Raw genomic sequence first — 19,880 nt, forward strand, 5'->3', positions numbered from 1 at the left:
ACCGGAGCTGCGGTAAGGGACATATTGGCTGCCAGGGGCAGGAGGAAGTAGAACTTTTTTTTCCTTGGATCTTCCCTTTAAAGAAAATCTGAACTGAAAATTTAAAAGTCAAAATAAACATACACATGTCATACTTACCTCCTGCGTAGTCTACGTATCAATCTCTCTCTTTCCTCTCCTGCGTCCTGTTTGTCTACTGTGATCAATGGAATTCTACGTCCTCCATTTTGAAAATGGCCATTACCCCATAACCGCTTCCTGGTCAGCACACTCTTAAACTGTAACATCGCTCACTTGAGCCATAGGGTAACATGGACATTACCTGGCACATCAGTTGTTTTCTCAGCTATAACTGACAGCAACTGATATATAACTGATATTTCATTTCTGACAAAATATTGTCAGAAGAAAATGGTGAGCTTCTGAGAGGAACTGATGGCAAGGTAGCTATATAATGTTCATTTTACTAAGTTCAGGTTCCTTTTAAGGCTGGTACACACAATGCTACTTCCCATCAGACCAATAATTTCTGGCATGTCCAATCTGATCCCGAAAACTGTATCGATGTTGTGCATCAGTGATCCAATTATTGATCATACATGCTGGAAATTATCGGCCTGTCAATCTTATGGGAAATGTGACAAGGCTATTTACAATTTAGGGCTCTGCAGCTTTAAGAGCTCGCTGCAGAGCCATACAACTGTGCACATATATTAACCCCCCCCCTTTCTGCCCACCAACAGAGCTTTCTGTTGGTGGGCTCTGAGTTGGTGGGCTCTGATCCCTGCTGGGTTGGTTGGTTGGTTGTTTTTTTTATCTGTTTTTGTCTTTGTAATAAATTTGACTAATATTTATTTTATATTTTTTTGATCGCCCTTCCTTCCCCCACGAGCCAATCACAGCGATCGGCTGTCTAACAGTCTCATAGCAGCGACCGCTGACAAAACAATCCCCCAGGACTTGACGCTAGTTGGTGTTGGGCGATCCTGCGTTGGGTGGTACTGGGGGAGTCACCGTGGTCACTCCCATCGGCGTGACCCGGTCGTTAAGAGGTTAAAGGATACCAGATGTCTAACAAAACCTAAAATGGAGTGGGTAGGAGAGTAAGAGCTAATACTTACCGCTCCTTCCGTTCCACTCAGCTGCCATTCTCCCGTGTTCCTTCCCGATCTTCTCCGTCCGTCACTGCAAGTCCGATGACTTTCCTGACTTGTCTTCCAGACATACTATGCTGTGCATGAGCAGTATGTCCTTTCTGCTTCCCTGTGGCTGTGCATAATGATGTAGCAGCCTGCTAAGTATTAGCTCTTACCCCCCCCCCCCCCCCCCCATCCCCCACCCACTCCATTTTTGGTTTTGCTAGACATCTGGTATCCTTTAAAGGAGTCATCAGGGGAAATATGCTAAAATAAGTGGTACTTACCGGGGGCTTCCTCCATCTCCAAGCTCCCAGGACGTCCCTCTCCGCAGCTCTGCCCGCAGCCGCTCGCCGCAGGTCCGTCCCAGTCCCCGGCGATGACGTCAGAGCGACCTCCAGGTCGCTCTGTACTGCGCCTGCGCGAGCGGCGCTGTGAATCACCGCCACGTGGACTGCGCAGGCGCAGTAGTTCTGCGCCTGCGCGGTCCGCTTCGGCCCACGTGTCGGTGATTGACAGCGTCGCTCGCGCAGTACAGAGCGACATGGAGGTCGCTCTGCCGTCATCGCCGGGGACCGGGACGGACCTGCGGCAAATGGCTGCGGGCAGAGCTGCGGAGAGGGACGTCCTGGGAGCTTGGAGCTGGAGGAAGCCCCCGGTAACTACCACTTATTTTAGCATATTTCCCCTGATGACTCCTTTAAGTTACTTTTAAAACATTGTAATTCGAATTACATAATTCCCTACAATCCAAGTTGACCTGGAGGGGGAATAGTCGACATGTATCGCCTGCATCCTGCGCCCTAGTCTCCCGGAGGCGTATCCATAGTTACGCTACTAGGCATTGATAAAAATGTAAGCTAATCTCTACTTGCCAAACACCACTCTATAGCCTTTATTCACAAAGGGATGTTCGGTAATTTGTTTTCTATTGGGGAAATACAACATGCATTTGGTTTTGTTTTTAATTTACTAACTTTTTCCCACATGTATGAGGCTATCAATAAATTAGCAAACTATTTGTTTAATGAGGCTTGGTTCACACATAAATCTGCACATGTCCAGTCCTGTCAGTTTTGCATTGGTTTTATATCCATTTCACCTGACTGGAAATGTACACCTTTTATGTGTGAACACAGCCATAGAAACATGCAAAACTGACAGGACTGGACCAAAATATGTACATATTTATGTGTGAACACAACCATCTGTCAAAAACTGACAGGGCACTTTTTTATGTGTGAACCAAGCCTAACAGTGTGGTCCTAGAGTGCCGGATTCTGGTCTCCACCACCCTTCTCTCCCTGTCACCGTTTCTACCTGCTCACTCTGCTGCAGTCAGAAGAAGCAGCCAATGGAACGCAGATAGTCAGGGGCCTGTCAGCACACCAGGGCAGTGGAGTTGGATTTGGAGCAATTTTTGTGTACCTGGAGTCAGTGGTATAAAAAATACTCCAGCTCCTAATACATTTAAACTGTAATTGAAAGAAAAAATATGATAATTTTCTATTGCTCAGATTTGTCATCATACATAACTTGTAAATACAGTAATAGTAGTGATTAGTCCACAAAAAGGAAATAACCAAATCAAAAACTGTTGTGCTGCTGCAATAATAGCAGTCACCACATTTTAACAATAATTTAAACAGCACCACAAACCGAAAACTTACCGGTTAGTCAATTAGCATTGACTTTCAGATATCCTAGGATTCTTCATTTCAGTGCAGTGCTCTGGTCTTTGATCCACCTATAGTTCTCCTTATGCCATCTCTAGCAAATACATGTCCCTTTCCCCCCTTCTAATTCCATAAATTATCTTCTAGGTTGGATTAATTATCTCCCAGAATGTTTGCGCAGTGATCATTTCTAATCCATCACCAAAAACAATCACAAGTGATCATTTCAGGTGACAGTAGTATCAAATGTGTACATGGCTTTAGTGTATGACCTGCTTTTGAAGGACAGCGAGTTTGTGTTAATTTTACGTTCTGTAATATATTGATGCAGCATAATTACTGGATATAAAGTGACTGAATGAATTAAATAAGTTACTGAACACACTAACACGCTTCTGTCTGTTTTTCAGCAGCATAACAATGTTACAGATGCTGAAAAGGGGACAGTAGTGGACTCAAGTGCATGGTGTGTTCAGGCTCTAAGGGTTTGTTTACACTAAACGTAAAGTTGTTTGTGGAACAACTGATGGATGGACTTCCTGCTAATTTTGTAGTGCTGTTCACACCCATCTGGTGCTCCTTGCTAAAATAGGTTTTGATTTGGGAAGCAATATTCTAATTACTAATTACAAGCGACAAATGAGCGCACTCTTTGACACATGGTAGCTTTATACAAAAAAGGAGAGGAGAGGCTGGCACTAGATGTGAGTCAGAAGTAGACTGGCTTAAACACTGGAGATTACCCAGCAATTACGTGCACTCCTTTAAACATACCTAGTACAACAGAAGAAAATACTTGAGGCCCTGTGAATTGTAAAAAAGGGTACCTTTACTCGACAGTATAGAGACATCAGGTATGCAGTGGGGGTGACAGAGGCCTGATAGCCATTTCGCTTAACAATAAGCTTCCTCAGAGGCCAGTAGTATGTACAAGTCTTTTCTTCTGTTGTATATACATGGTAGCTTTACACAGTGGCGGAACATGCTGCATCTGCACGTGACTCCATAAGGGGGCTGCCTCTCCATGTGTCAAGTGCCAGCGAGTGCCTGGCCGGTGCATGGGAGTGGCTGACAGGTGGGTGGTGAATTCACTGCCTGAGGCCTATGTGAGACAACCTTGAATATTCAGGCTGTGGGAAAATGTTCTTTTAGTGCAGAAGTGTGAATGGGCTATGAAGCTTGATACAGACAAAAGGTGTGTATGTGTTTTCAATTTTTAAGAATTTTGCGACAGTTCCTCTTTAAAGGACCACTATCGCGAAAAAAGTAGGCAGTTAAAATCCAGGGCTGTGGAGTCGGTCCAAAAATCCACCGACTCCGACTCCTCAGTTTAGGATTTCACCGACTCCTCTACTCCGACTCCTCTAATTTGCATATTACAATTTTGTTGATTAAAAGTATGTAATATGAAATTCGTCTCTTAACTGCCAACGCTTAGGCATTTTACAAGACAACTGAAGTGAGAAGGATATGTAGACTACTATATTTATTCCCTTTAGACTAAAACTAGTCCTTGGTAAGAGTACTTGTAAAAGGTACAAACCGGAACAAAGAACATCTATCAGGCCCTAGGCAATGTAAGTGTGGGTACATGTAAGAATGATGTGCAGGTACTCTGCAGGGGAATGAGGAGATTCTTCCTCTATTACACATTCTTCATGCACAATCTGAACAAGGTTTATGGGTGACAGACAACACCTCTCTGTTCAATGTGCACAGCATTCTCAGTGGATTCCCTGCAGCTCTGTGGGGAGTGCATATGTAGAGAATAGTACTACTGTGTAACAAAGTAAACCTGAGACAGATGAAATTAAAGTTTTATACAGACATGGGGCTTCCTCCAGCCGCCTTCAGGATAATCGGTCCCTCGTTGTCCTCCTCCACCACCTGGATCTTCTGCTATGAGTCCAGGTACTTGAGCCAGTCGGGCGTAGTGCGCATGCACACACTCCGCCGCCAGGAGCATACTACACCTGTGCAGCACTATTGCGCAGGTGCAGAATGTTCCTGGCTGTGGGAGCGGCATGCGGCCGGACAGCGCTGACTGGCTGAATTACCAGGACTCATAGCAGAAGATCCGGGTGGTGGAGGACGGCGAGGGACTGATTAGCCTGAAGGGGGCTGGAGGAAGCCCCAGGTATGTATAAAACTTTACTTTTCATCCGTCTCAGGTATCCTTTAATTTGTAGTCACCAAACCAAATTTTAACAACATATCAAATTATTTGATTTCATCAGCAAAGGGAGTGCATACATTTGCATAAATCAGCATAAATGCAGAATTATTTCCATCTCATTGACCATCTCTATTAGTGACACAGCTACACATCAGGCTTTATTCTTACGGCATAGATGTTATTTAGTATATATGTTACGGCCAGAACCCGAAGTTTGGCCACTTCTAGTTCTGGCCGGCCACTTCGGGTTCTGGCCGGCCAATGTGCGAAGTGGCCGCTGCGCTGCGGCCAATGTGAGGAATGGAATGAATCCTGTAACATTCATGTATATTCTGGCCCCAGCGCAGCGGCCAAACCTATCGCAACTTAGTTATTTTAATGAAATTAAGCCGGCGGCTTTTTCTCTGCCTCTTTCTCTCTCCTCCCCCCCGCCTCTCTCTCCTTCTCTTATTATTGGCAGCACTACGTGTCCCCCCTCCAGAGTCGTTCGTCGCACCAGGGAAGCCTGCCGTTCCTGCAGAGCGGGGTGCTGGCAGAAGCGATGTCTGCAGCCTCCCCGCTCTGCTCTCCCTGGCGCGACGAACGACTCTGAAGGGGGGACACGAGTGCTGCCCATAATAAGAGAAGGAGAGAGAGGCGGGGAGAGGAAGGAGAGAGAGAGAGGCAGAGAAAAAGCCGGCGGCTTCATCTGTTTCATTGCCGCCGGCTTAATTTCATTAAAATAACTAAGTTGCGATACGTTTGGCCGCTGCGCTGCGGTCAGAAGATACATGAATGTTACAGGATTCATTCCATTCCTCACATTGGCCGCAGCGCAGCGGCCACTTCGCGCATTGGCCGGCCAGAACCCGAAGTGGCCGGCCAGAACTAGAAGTGGCCAAACTTCGGGTTCTGGCCGTAACATATATAAGAGATTCCTGTGTACACATCATATATACAGTCACAATCAGATCTGTATATCTGACCTTAAAAATACGGGGACTGCTTTATTGAAGCAGCACAAGTAACTAATTTTGATTGGTTTATTTCATTTTTGTGGACTAAGCACAGCTATTACTGTATATATACATTATTTTTAATGACTATTATCTGAGAAATAGAACATTTTATCATATTTTCTATTTTAATTACAGTTACAAATTCATTAGGAGTCGGAGCCGGTGCATTTTTTCCCGACTCCGACTCCAGGCACCCAAAATTGTCTGACTCCACAGCCCTGTTAAAATCTGACAGAACCGACATGTTTTGGGGGGTAAGGGACACCCATTAAGCCGCAGGATAGCGGCGTTTTAGCAGGGGCACACATGCCCCTGCTAACTATGAGCTCTGAAGCGAGATTTATTCTCGCTTCAGACTCTCTTTAACTGAGAGGGATATGGATGTTTCCTTTTAAACAATACCAGTTGCTTGTCAGTTCTGCTGATCTCTTTGGCTGCATTAGTGGATGAATCACAGACCTGAAACAAGCATGCAGCTAATCCAGACTGACTTCAGTCAGAGCATCTGATCTGCATGCTTGTTCAGGGGCTGTGGCTAAAAGTATTAGAGACACAGGATCAGCAGGAGAGTCAGGCAACTGGTGTTATTATAAAAATGAAAAATCCATATCCTTCTCAGTTTAGGTTCCCTTTAAAAATAAAGAAATTTCATACAGGTTGATACAGGGATTACATCAGCTGTAGACTTGGGATTCTGGAGAGATTTTTGTAGCTTTAAGGAAGACAGCCAGTATTATTAACAACTTGTCTATACCAGGTTTGGAAATGGGCCATAGGCCTGGTGCACACCAAGAGTTTTTGGTAGCCTTTTTCAAAACCGCCGCAGCCTGTGAAAACGCTTGGCTAATGTATCTCAATAGGATGGTGCACACCAGCGGTTTGAGGTTTTTAGCAAACCACAAACATGCCTCCTGCAGCATTTTTGCGGTTTGCAGATGCGTTTCTGCCTGAATGTAAAGTATAGCAAAAGCTCAAACCACTCTGAAAAGCGCTAGATCAGAGCGGTTTTCCAGCAGTTTTTGTTACAGAAGCTGTTCAGTAACAGCTTTACTGTAACAATATTTGAAATCTGCTACACAAAAACGCTTTCAAAAATGCTAGGCATGTTTAGAAAACCTCTCTAAACATGGCTAGAATCGCTCTGAAATCTGCTTCAAAAACCTCTAGCGTTTTGCAGATCTGCTAGAGGTTTTTGGTGTGCACTGGGACTTAAAGTGTACTAGTAGAGAAAAAAAAGTTGTTGAAAGTGAATGCTCATCTTAGCAATGGGAAGCCTCTGGATAGTCTAGAGGCTTCCACCATTTATTTATTGTATTTATAAAGCATCAACATATTACGCAGCACTGATCTCTTCAACCCCACTAATCTAGCGATAGGACCCTCCATACAAATTAAAATATGACTTGTGGAATATGCTTCCTTAGGCAGTTTTCCTATCCGTGTACCTATTTCCATGGGCCTATTAAACCTTTTTTGAAAGACTGTAGAAAAAAAAATCTGTAATAGATACTAGACAATCTAACTTGTGTACAGAGGCCCCCGGATGCATTGGTCAGAGATCCAGGCTCCTCAATCATCTCTGAGTCTATAGAGGAAAAAACAGTACATCCTTAGTAATTTGTAGCTATTTATTGAAATAGAAAATGTCAACTTGTATGGGTATCATGATCACTGACTGCCCCTCAGAGGAGCACATAATCTAATTGTTACCATAGTCAGAACCAAATAATTATAATTTTGGGATGTGGGAGAAAACCCATGTAAACATGTGGAAAATATAGGGCTAGATTCATCAAAGTGTGGTAAATCTACCACGCTCAAGCCATGGGGGATAAAATTAATGCAGGCACTCTATGTGCGAACTTGGCAGCGTAGCGTGCGCTCTTTGGTTACAGCTGATCCTTTTAAATACATTCGTTGCATAGAACACAGGTGCATACTCCAGTCTTCGAGGGCCATATCCATGCCAGTGTTTAGGGTGGACTGAGAAATGGAGAAGTGTGTTCTACTTGATGAAGCACACCTATCCTGATTCAGTCCCATCAATTTCATTTGAGCTGTGCCAAAAATGTGTGAGGACTTCGGCCCTTAAGGACTGGAGTTCAACATCCTTGGGTCAGAATGATTCATATTTCTTCCTAGTTTTCTAAAGCATTCTGCTCTACTTGGATTACCAAAGATTATCCTAATTTGCTGTGCCATCTGGCCCTAACAGCTTATGAATATTTACAGCTCGTCCACATCTCTTGTTGCTTCAAGGACAGAATGATTCTGTATAATTAAATATTAAGGCTTGTTTCACAGTTGTGTATGCTTATCAATAGCCGGTTTTATTATGCTCAAAAGTGCTTACTTAGAATAACCTATGCCCATGCAGATGGAGAAAGCTGTGCAGATGCCAGTAGAAAAGTTATCCATTGCATTTCTACCTCAGTAGACCTGGGAAATAGAAAGCTACTACCCACTGCTATTTGCATCTAAAGTGATCAGATACAGCCCAGTGTAATTTCAGGGAAACTCCAAATGCCTCTGTGAATAAAACGCTTTGCATTTATCACATAATCAGGAACGGAACATTTGGGATTCCGTTCTGTGCTATTATAAAAAATGTATACTGTGTGTGTGTGTGTGTGTGTGTGTATATATATATATATATATAGAGAGAGAGATATATCATACACACACACACACACACACACACACACACACACACACACACACACACACACACACACACACACACACACACACACACACACACACACACACACACACACACACACACACACACACACACACACACACACACACACACACACACACACACACACACACACACACACACACACTCACTTTTACGTCACATTATGTCTGCAATACACTCTCCTGAGTTTAAATTTCAGCTGTTACATTCAGAATAAGAATATGACACTCCAGGACCAGTATGGTACTAAGACCTCAGCAATGTTTTTTTTTTAATGTGAAATATCCGAACTAAAGAGTAACCATGTGACTTCTCAACTCTGCCTACTCTGTGGCCTCTCAATCACTAATATCACTAAATCCATTAACACTCTGCTGAAAAAAAATCTCAACACCAAGCATTCACTTCTAACATTAAAGATAACCTTAAGTCAAAAAAAAAAAAAAGAGATGAACTCACCTGGGGCGTCCCTCAGCCCCCTGCAGCCGATCGGTGCCCTCGCAGCTCCGCTCCGATGCCTCTGGACCCGCCGGCGACGACTTCCGGTTTTGCCGTCACCGGCCGACAGGCATGGGAACGCGAGTGATTGTTCGCGTTCCCAGCCTGTATATCGCCCCCTATGCTGCTATTGCGGCTCCTTTAATGCTGGGAATACACGGGTCAATTCTGCGCCCGATCGTTTTGCCTGCTCAATTCTCTTATCTTCCGCTCGGTTTTCTTATCTTTTTTTCAATTCACTTCAATGATGAATCGAGCGGCAAAACGATCGAACGGTGTTTGGACATGGCGGAAATGATCTATCGAGCCATCTTAATGGCTCATAATCGAGCCGTGTATGCTTAGCATTACCTTTTTCACAGTTTTTAACTTTCCACCCAAAATGTTGTAATCGCAGTGTCACCCAATAGTTCTTTCTGAACCTAGCTAATGGCTAGAGCGAGTTTAAACTTGCACCTAACGCTACACAAATTCTCACATCAAAACCTGTGCTTTTCCTTCTCCACCAAAAGTAGCAAGTGTGTTGGTTAGAGTTAGGCATTACTGGAGGGTTAAGGTAAGTTATTAGTTGGGTATCATTTTTGGGGGGATTAGGCACTGTGACAGACTTTACACTTAGGGGGAAGTTTAGAGTAAGTCGTTGTAGATGGGGGGTATTAACAGTAAGGAGAGGGGTAGGACATTAGAGAGGAACATTTTACAAAGGGATAAGGTTAGAATTGGGCATAGAAGAGCCTTTATATTAAAGGGGGAGACTTTGGGGAAGGAAGCATGCAACACTTATAGGGTTAGTTATGCAGGGGGGAGGGGTATATCAGCAAAATTACCTTAGCTAGTATATGCTACCATAGCGATGAGTATGCCACATACGGATTAGTTCTATGCATGCCATGCTCATGCGCAGTACGGCTGCTCTTTCAGGCTCCAGGGCTGATGCAACTCCTAATTGTCTGCCCAAGCAAAGGGGGTAGTCCTGACCCCAGGAGAAAAGGAATGGAAAGCAGACTGTTTGCTGGGGGTGGGGCAAATGGATTGAGCTGCCAGGGGTTCCTGCACCGTTATTGTAACTGACCTAATTCTAAGGCACTACTGCAACAGATATGGAGCTCATGCAAGTGATGGCACCTTTTCAGCTTTAAAGCGGATCCGAGATGAAAAACTATAACACGTAACTTGTCTATATATCTTATCTAAAGTTTAGATAGTTAACACAGCATATCTAGCTGCACACAGCTTCAAGGGTTTATGATTATTTATTCCTGTGATACAATGAGGGCAGCCATGTTCTGCTTGTCACATGTTGAGAGCTGGAGATGCTATCAGCTTGCCTGTGTGTAAATTCAGTCCCCTCTCCTCCTTCCACCTCCCCTCTGCCTCTGAAATCAATGGCTAGTATTTTCTTCCTCCTCCTGCCCAGACTGAGCTCCCATAAGCCCTTGCTACAGTGCCAAGGCACAAAAGGAGCTGTGGGCGAGGCTTGTTTAGTTTATAGGGAATTGGAGTATTAAAACAAAACAAAAAAGTATTTGACTTGAGGAATGCCCTATAACGGAACACAATTATGCAATGAGTAAAAGTTTATTTCGGATCCACTTTAATAACAAATATAAGGGAGGGTAAACAGCAAGGCTGTGGAGTCAGTGCAAAAATTTTTTAACTCTGACTCCCCAGTTTATGAAACCTCCGACACCAGGTACCCAAAATGGTTCATTCATATCAACTATTTAGATTCTATTTGTATGTGAAGAATACTTTGTTTTTCCTTTATTCTTTTGTTTTGCACTTTTAAATGCTGGTAATGCTTTGTGTTGCTAAGAGTGACTGGTTCCTTTATTCAGGTCTAGCAGTGTAGCTGAGCAGGCTGACAGAGCAATATTGTTCCTGAGTGAAAATAAATCTGGCCAGAGAAAAGCTCCTGAAACTTCTTTCCGAGATCTTTGCTTTCATGTGTAGTAGTAATCTCCTACATGCCCCTAAGCAGTCAGAGCTTGTATGTTGCAATCCCAGTGACTCAGTTAGCCTTTATTCCTCACACTACTCTGCATGTAAGGGCAGCATGTGTAGGGTTCAGCATAGGTTGCCTCCACAGGTTTGTTGCACAGCTCAAAGCCCCAGTTCAGCCTTGTGTGTTTTGTAATATATCATAATTTGCATTGTGCAAAGTGCATTGAACATATACTAAATGCTGCCCTATTGGAGATGAAGCTGGTTTTTGGTCCGAGTTAAGGGGCCATACATGATACAATCAAATTGATCGATTTTTAAAAATACAAAAACCTTTTATTTGCTCATTTGTTTGATAGTGTTGGAAAAATTGATCATTAGTGTATGATGTATTGGTTTGATTTTTTTGATCCAGTAGAAAAATCGATCAGATTTCTCAGGTCGTAAAAAAACTTAAAAATGTAATTGTGTATGGCCACCTTTAGGCCTTGGAACCCACTAGCAGTGTTTTACAAGTGCTTGTGATTTGTAAAGCTTTTGCTTTACAAGCACCCCCCCCCCCCCCCCCCCAGGACCAGGTGCCGATATATTCGTACCACAAACAGCTGACCGCTCTGACACGGAGAGAGAGCGTGAGCACTTCCAGCGTCGCCACCGAGTCACATGTGAGAGAATCACATGTGAGAGAGATGCGCGGCGGCTGCTCTGCGGTGGCGGCGCTGGAAGTGCTCCCGCTCTCTCTCCGTGTCAGAGCGGTCAGCTGTTTGTGGTGCGAATATATCGGCACCTGGTCCTGGGGGGGGAGAGGGGGGTCGGGCAGACATAGGCATGCTCTGCATGCTCATCAGTATCTGATATGCGGCTTTGCGTCCGGAGCTTGGGGAAAAGGCTACATAGTAAAAAAAATAGATTGATTTTTAACTTCTGCATTGCCTTTTTGGCTCACTTAAATAGTAAACAAAACATTGCCATAGAGATTTAAATTTCATTTTTGGGGCTAACAGTTACTCTTTAATAACATTGTTTTTCCGATGTGTTTATTCACAGAGCAGTAAAATATGTTATCTCTGTTTCATGAGTCTATTTAAGTTTTGGAAATTCTGGAAATTTCTCTTTCCTGAAATGTTACTAAGCAGTGTTCTCTCTGGCTCTTTTAGCCGGGTGCTCCACACAGCTAATTTTGGTGAGCACCATCAGCTCACCTCCTCATACCCCTCCAATGCTTTAAGTAGAGTTGTGCCGATCCTGCATCCCCCGCCCCGACTGAAGAACACTGCTGAGCGATGCTGGACAACTGCTTCAGACACTAAAGGGTTTGCGGTCTCTGAGCCACCCTGCCAGAAATTGACACTACAAAAACCTACCGTATTGAGGTAAAGCAGTCGGGCAGTGATTAGGGATGGTCAATGAGATTAGATGCAGGACCAATCAAATTCTGCCAGGGTATAATTTAATTGGTCCATTTTCAAGCCACATACAATTTGCATACAAAAATTGCACAATCCTACATCAACTCCAAATTATTTTCAGCTCTTTGACAATCCCTACCGTTGACTGAGCAAACAATTAAAGATTCTCACTAAAGAAAATCTGTAATGAAAAAAATCTCCACTGGGGGGTACTCGCCTCGGGTGAGGGAAGCCTCCGGATCCTATTGAGGCTTCCCCTGTCCGCCTCAGTCCCACGGCGGCGAAAATCCTCCCGGAGCGGCGGCGATGTAAATATTTACCTCTTGGCTCCAGCGCTGGTGCAGTATCCGCTCTCTGCACAGAGATAGGCTAAAATAGCCTATCTCCGTTGGGCCGCTCTACTGCGCAGGCGCAAGTCGCCTGCGCAGTAGAGCGGACCCGACGGAGATCGGCTATTTTCGCCTAACTCCATGGGAAAAGCCGCCCCCGCTGGAGCCAGAAAAGGTAAATATTGCACAGCCCGACAATTGTCGCCTGTGCGTTCCGTGGGCTGCAGAGAGACCGCTGTGGGACACAGGACGACGGGGGAAGCCTAAATAAGGTCCAGTGGCTTCCCCCTAACGAGGTGAGTACCCCCCAGGGGAACTTTTTTTCAGTACAGGTTTTCTTTAAGGAAAAGGATGTGTAAATCCTGAAGTGAATTTCAGATGTTAAGGCAAAAGTGTGTGTGTGTGTGTGTGTGTGTGTGTGTGTGTGTGTGTGTGTGTGTGTGTGTGTGTGTGTGTGTGTGTGTGAGCTCACCCCTCGCTGTTGTTTGCAAACTGTTGGGGAGTGCAAATTCACTTTATAGTAAGATTTGATTTGGGGATGTGACCAAGAGAGTCTGTTGCATAACTTATTTTTACTGTTTTGTAGTGCAACTGGCATTTGGTAAATATCGTTCGTGTTTCATGTGTTTCCTTTGACAGATTGTGATGGGGCAAAGTGAATTAAACAAACCAGATGAAAACGACAATGAGCTTTTGGCAAATACCAGGCCATCTATATCTGTGGACATAGTTAAACAATTGTCGAATGCAGATAGCCTGGAGGAAGATCAAAGCGCAAATATTGCAGACGTTCTGGTGTCACACCACCTGGTAAATGAGTCCAGAGAGGAGACGCCAGGAAGAGAAGATACCCGGCTAGGTCCACCTGATGGCCAACAAGATCCGGGTGAAAATAACAAAGAAAAGACACTAGGTAAGAAAACACTACAAGTGAAAATGGTCAGTAAAGCTTCATACACACTTTAGATTGAACTTGACCGATAAGTTGGCAAAAGATCCGGCATGCCAGATCATCTCGTCTGTGTAGCGCAATATTTTTATTCTCTATCTTGCTCTGTCCTAATGGTACTTGTACTATTATTTGCCAAACTTTATCAAGACAGCTCCAACCATGGACATGTTTAATTCAAAACTGAAAAGCCACCTGTTTAGTCTGGCATTTATGATCACATAACTTTTTCCCCTGTACATATTACTATGTACTAATCTGAGACAAACTTATGCACTTTAGATCCTATGGGAGAAGGGCGTTTTGCAAATCTTACATTATTGTATTACTTGGTTGGTTGGACAGATAGCCTCCTACTGTGTGATGCTACACAGGGATGCTGGGCAATTGCCCAAATACCCTGTGGATGTCTTGGGTGGACATTGGCTATCCCTTGATCTGTTGGACTTCAATGACTGTTCTTTGTTTAGTTAAAACACTTAAGGGGCCCGTACACTTAACGATTTCCCGCCGATATACAGTAGATTTGATCACTGTGATCGAATCTGCTGTGAAATCGTTGCGCAAATGCTGACCGAACGATCGATTTCCATCCGAAATTGATCGTTCCCGTCCCATCCATGCGTAAGATTTCGCTCGATCGCCGGCGGGTCGGGAGTGCGTCAATAGCAGCGTTCAAATGTCCGACGCTAGCGGCAATACATTACCTGTTCCGCCGGCACGTCTCCCCGCTGTCCCTTCTCCGCGCTGGGCTCCGGCTGGCTTCACTTCCTGTCCCGACAGGACATTTACACAGTAGAGCACCCGCTACTGTTTAAACTTCCCCTGGCAGGATGTAAAATGAAGCTGTAGCCCTGGAGCCCAGAGAAGAGACAGCAGAGACCAGGGGACTCACGCCGGCTGGATCAGGTAATGTATGCGGGGAGGCGGCAGCTCCACAGATTGTGAATCGGTTTCATAGTGAAATCGATTCACAATCTGTTTGCAGTAAAGGCAGCCATACGATCGCTATCTGATGAGATTCGATCAGAGAGGGATCTATCTGTTGGTTGATCTGGTGGCAAATCGACCAGTGTATGGCCACCTTTAAAGAGAACCAGAGGCAAACCTAAAGGGAAAAAAATGACATGCATACCTCCAGAAGCTTCCTACTACGTCCTGGAGACCACCGGCGCTGCCCGGGACCCTTGTGAAGATCACAACCGCTCCTTTTCAAAACAAACAAACAAACAAAAGTTGAGTCTAAATTAACAACACTACAGCACCATAATAAGTGCCTCAGCAGATGTAAAGTATGCAAATGACACCAAAGAGAAAAGATCATCCGCATGAGGGAAAATAAATATCCACAGGAACCAGAAAAAGCTTCCATATACAAAATTTTATTTGATACACCAGAGCAAAAAAATTATAAAAACATTTAAAATATGAGCAAAAGACACTGGGGGATCCTGGTACAAATGTCATACATTACAAAGGTAACAATAATAGATCAAAAACTAATAAGGCACAGGCAGGAAGGATATATGTACAAAACACAGGCACAGCATAGCTGACCTGGTCTGACTGTAAGCACACACATCTATGTCCTGTGAATGTTGGGCTCAAGGTGATGCACAATTTGTAAATACAATCTATATACACTGGATGGCAGAAAATGATACCAATATGAAGACTTCCTGTAAAAATGTATAAATAAACCTATGCGAGAGCATATGCCAAACAGCGCTATTAATGTGACAGTGCCTGAGAAGAATAATTACCTGAGCTGTGCAAGTACCAGTAGAAAGAGTCCCAGAGTGTCCCCTCGTGGACTCTTTCCCCCAGTGTCTTTTGCTCATATTTTAAATGTTTTTTTTTATAATTTTTTTTGCTCTGGTGTATCAAAGATTTTGTATATGGAAGCTTTTTCTGGTTCCTGTGGATATTTATTTTCCCTTATGCGGATGATCTTTTCTCTTTGGTGTCAACTGCTCCTTTTCAGGCACAAGCAGCTTCGACTTGCTGTGCAGATGTGACCATACTTATGCTGGCGCGGTACACCTGCACTCATGCATGAAGAGGAGTGCGGCCATATAACATATTGAACAAACTCTTGAAGGACGTGGGAATCCTCTGCAGAATTCAGAGGCTTTCCCCTTTTTAGTTAATGAACATCTGTAACAAAAAAAATCTCCCTCTGGGAGATAGTTACCTTAAAGGGAACCAGAGAGGAACGAAAAAAAAAAAAGAAAAAGCTTTTATACATTCCTGGGGCTTCTTCCAGCCACATAAGTCTGGATTGCTCCCACGCCGCCATCCTCCGCTTCCTGGATCGGCGGTACCGGGTCCCGTCACTTCCAGCGGACGCGGCCAATTGTCCGCATCACAGGGGCTCCCTCCATACTCGTACGCATGAGGCTGCGCAGTAGGCAGCCTCACGCGTACATACATGGAGGGAGCCCCGTGTGGTGCGGACAATTGGCTGTGTCTGCTGGCCGACTGGCGGCCATGACGGGACCCGGTACCGGCGGATCCAGGCAGCAGAGGACGGCAGCGTGGGAGCGATCCGTGTGTATGGGGCTGGAGGCAGCCCCAGGTATGTATAAAATCTTTTTTTGCGGGCCTCTGGTTCCCTTTAAGAGGGGGAAGCCTCAGGGTCCCAATGAGGCTTCCCCGTGCTCTGTAGCCTGTGGGAATCCAGCGCTGACTCCCCCAAAACTTCCTCGCCAAAGGCTGACAAATACTGCGCAGGCGCGGCGATATTTACCTACCGCGATCCAGCGCAATAGCAGCTCTTTGTTCGGGCTAAGGTGGACGTAGCCGAGCGATCCGCTTTACTGTGCAGGTGCAAATGACTCGAGCCTGCGCAGTATAGTGGATTCTGTCTTACAAAGAGCCGCTACTGCACCTGTCCTGGATTGCGGTAGGTAAATATTTACCTCGCCGCTGATCGGGGGGGGGGCTGGGGGGAGTCGCAGCGCTGGATTGCTGGGACGGGGGAAGCCTTGTTAGGACCCAGAGGCTTCCCAACCATTGGTAAGTATCCCCCAGAAGGTTTTTTTTTTTTGTTTTTTTTTTGTTACAGGTTTTCTTTAAGTACCTCATTTTTTAATTTTTCATTGCCTCAGGTCCAAGAGTTCATCCATTTTCTTATAGGTGAAAGCTGAATGTTAAAAGTAGCTCTTACGTGGGGGAAGCAACTTTGCCTTTTAAAGGGGAACTGAAGAGAGAGGTACAGTGGAGGAAATAATTATTTGACCCCTCACTGATTTTGTAAGTTTGTCCAATGACAAAGAAATGAAAAGTCTCAGAACAGTATAATTTCAATGGTAGGTTTATTTTAACAGTGGCAGATAGCACATCAAAAGGAAAATCGAAAAAAATAACCTTAAATAAAAGATAACTGATTTGCATTTCATTGAGTAAAATAAGTTTTTGAACCCCTACCAACCATTAAGAGTTCTGGCTCCCACAGAGTGGTTAGACACTTCTACTCAATTAGTCACCCTCTTTAAAGTGAATGTTTACCAATTTAAAAAAGAAAAAGTCAGATACTCACCTAAGGAGAGGGAAGGCTCGGTCCTAATGAGCCTTCCCCCTCCTCTCCCGGTGCCCGGTCCCGCGCAGGATCCCCCATGGCAGTATTCGACCAGTTCGGTCAAATACTGCCACTTCCGCATACCTTCGGGAGCTTTCGGAAGCCTTTGGGAACACTCGGGCTCCCGATGACGCGGGCGCTCCACACTATGCATGCGCGAGCGCCCTCTATGACGCACTCGCGCGTACGTAGTATGGAGCGGCCCGTCTTCGGAAGCCCGAGTGCTCCCGAAGACCTCCAAAGTCCCTGCGGCGGCGGACGCGAACGGGGGAGCCATCACAGCACCGAGGGCACCGGGAGAGGAGAGGGAAGGCTCATTGGGACCGAGCCTTCCCTCTCCTTAGGTGAGTATCTGACACTTTCTTTTTTAATCCGGTACCCATTGGCTTTAAGGACACCTGTCTTAACTAGTCACCTGTATAAAAGACACCTGTCCACAGAATCAATCAATCAAGCAGACTCCAAACTCTCCAACATGGGAAAGACCAAAGAGCTGTCCAAGGATGTCAGAGACAAAATTGTAGACCTGCACAAGGCTGGAATGGGCTACAAAACCATTAGCAAGAAGCTGGGAGAGAAGGTGACAACTGTTGGTGTGATTGTTCGAAAATGGAAGGAGCACAAAATGACCATCAATCGACCTCGCTCTGGGGCTCCACGCAAGATCTCACCTCGTGGGGTGTCAATGGTTCTGAGAAAGGTGAAAAAGCATCCTAGAACTACACGGGAGGAGTTAGTGAATGACCTCAAATTAGCAGGAACCACAGTCAGCAGGAACCACAGTCACCAAGAAAACCATTCGAAACACATTACACCGCAATGGATTAAAATCCTGCAGGGCTCGCAAGGTCCCCCTGCTCAAGAAGGCACATGTGCAGGCCCGTCTGAAGTTTGCCAATGAACACCTGAATGATTCTGTGAGTGACTGGGAGAAGGTGCTGTGGTCTGATGAGACCAAAATAGAGCTCTTTGGCATTAACCTCCTTGGCGGTAACCCCGTGTGTGACACGGGGTAAGCCGCCGGAGGTTGCCGCTCAGGCCCTGCTGGGCCGATTTACATAATTTTTTTTTTGCTGGACGCAGCTAGCACTTTGCTAGCTGCGCCAGCACCCCGATCGCCGCCGCGCGCCCGATCGCCGCTATCCGGTGCGGCGCGCGGCCCCCCCCCCCCCAGACCCCGAGCGCTGCCTGGCCAATCAGTGCCAGGCAGCACCAAGGGGTGGATCGGGTCTCCCAATGACGTCGGTGACGTCATTCCGCCATGGCGACGGGGGAAGCCCTCCAGGAAATCCCGTTCTTCGAACGGGATTTCCTGATCGCCTATCGCCGGAGGCGATCGGCGGGGCTGGGGGGAGCCCTGGGCTCGCTACATGATTTAAAAAAAAAAAAAAAAAAAAAAAAAAAACTGCTGCCCTGCCCCCTGGCGGTATTTTTCATACCGCCAAGGGGGTTAACTTAACTCTGTGTTTGGAGGAAGAAAAATGCTGCCTATGACCCCCAAAACACCGTCCCCACCGTCAAGCATGGGGTGGAAACATTTTGCTTTGGGGTTGTTTTTCTGCTAAGGGCACAGGACAACTTAATCGCATTAACGGGAAAATGGACGGAGCCATGTATCGTGAAATCCTGAACAACCTCCTTCCCTCTGCCAGGAAACTGAAAATGGGTCGTGGATGGGTGTTCCAGCACGACAATGACCCAAAACATACAGCAAAGGCAACAAAGGAGTGACTCAAGAAGAAGCACATTAAGGTCATGGAGTGGCCTAGTCAGTCTCCGGACCTTAATCCAATAGAAAACCTATGGAGGGAGCTCAAGCTCAGAGTTGCACAGAGACAGCCTCGAAACCTTAGGGATTTAGAGATGATCTGCAAAGAGGAGTGGACCAACATTCCTCCTAAAATGTGTGCAAACTTGGTCATCAATTACCAGAAACGTTTGACCTCTGTGCTTGCAAACAAGGGTTTTTCCACTAAGTATTAAGTCTTTTATTGTTAGAGGGTTCAAAAACTTATTTCACTCAATGAAATGCAAATCAGTTGCTATCTTTTATTTAAGGTTATTTTTTTCGATTTTCCTTTTGATGTGCTATCTGCCACTGTTAAAATAAACCTACCATTGAAATGATACTGTTCTGAGACTTTTCATTTCTTTGTCATTGGACAAACTTACAAAATCAGTGAGGGGTCAAATAATTATTTCCTCCACTGTATATGGAGGCTGCCGTGGTTTCCTTTTAAGCAATACCAGTTGCCTGGCAGCCCTGCTGATTCTCTGCCTCTAATACTATTAGCCATAGCCCCTGAACAAGCATGCAGAAGATCAGGTGTTTCAGACCTTAACCACTTCGCATTCAGTCGTTTTCACTTTATGCATCCGAGCAATGTTCAGCTCCCATTCATTAGCCTATAACTTTATCACTACTTATCACAATGAACTGATCTATATCTTGTTTTTTCCGCCACCAATTAGGCTTTCTTT

The 19,880-nt window shown here is 45.2% G+C and overlaps 1 protein-coding gene across 1 annotated transcript in view; it reads left to right on the forward strand.

The window, feature by feature from the left end:
* TXLNG (taxilin gamma) overlaps window positions 1–19,880 on the forward strand; it is a 67,217-nt gene that overhangs the window by 1,449 nt on the left and 45,888 nt on the right. Inside the window, exon 2 of the mRNA XM_068268689.1 lies at window positions 13,510–13,783. Within this exon, the coding sequence (XP_068124790.1) occupies window positions 13,510–13,783 (274 nt within the window). The remainder of the gene's footprint in view (window positions 1–13,509; window positions 13,784–19,880) is intronic.

This window comes from Hyperolius riggenbachi, chromosome 2 (assembly GCF_040937935.1).
Source record: "Hyperolius riggenbachi isolate aHypRig1 chromosome 2, aHypRig1.pri, whole genome shotgun sequence".
In the NCBI taxonomy this organism is placed as follows: Eukaryota; Metazoa; Chordata; class Amphibia; order Anura; family Hyperoliidae; genus Hyperolius; species Hyperolius riggenbachi.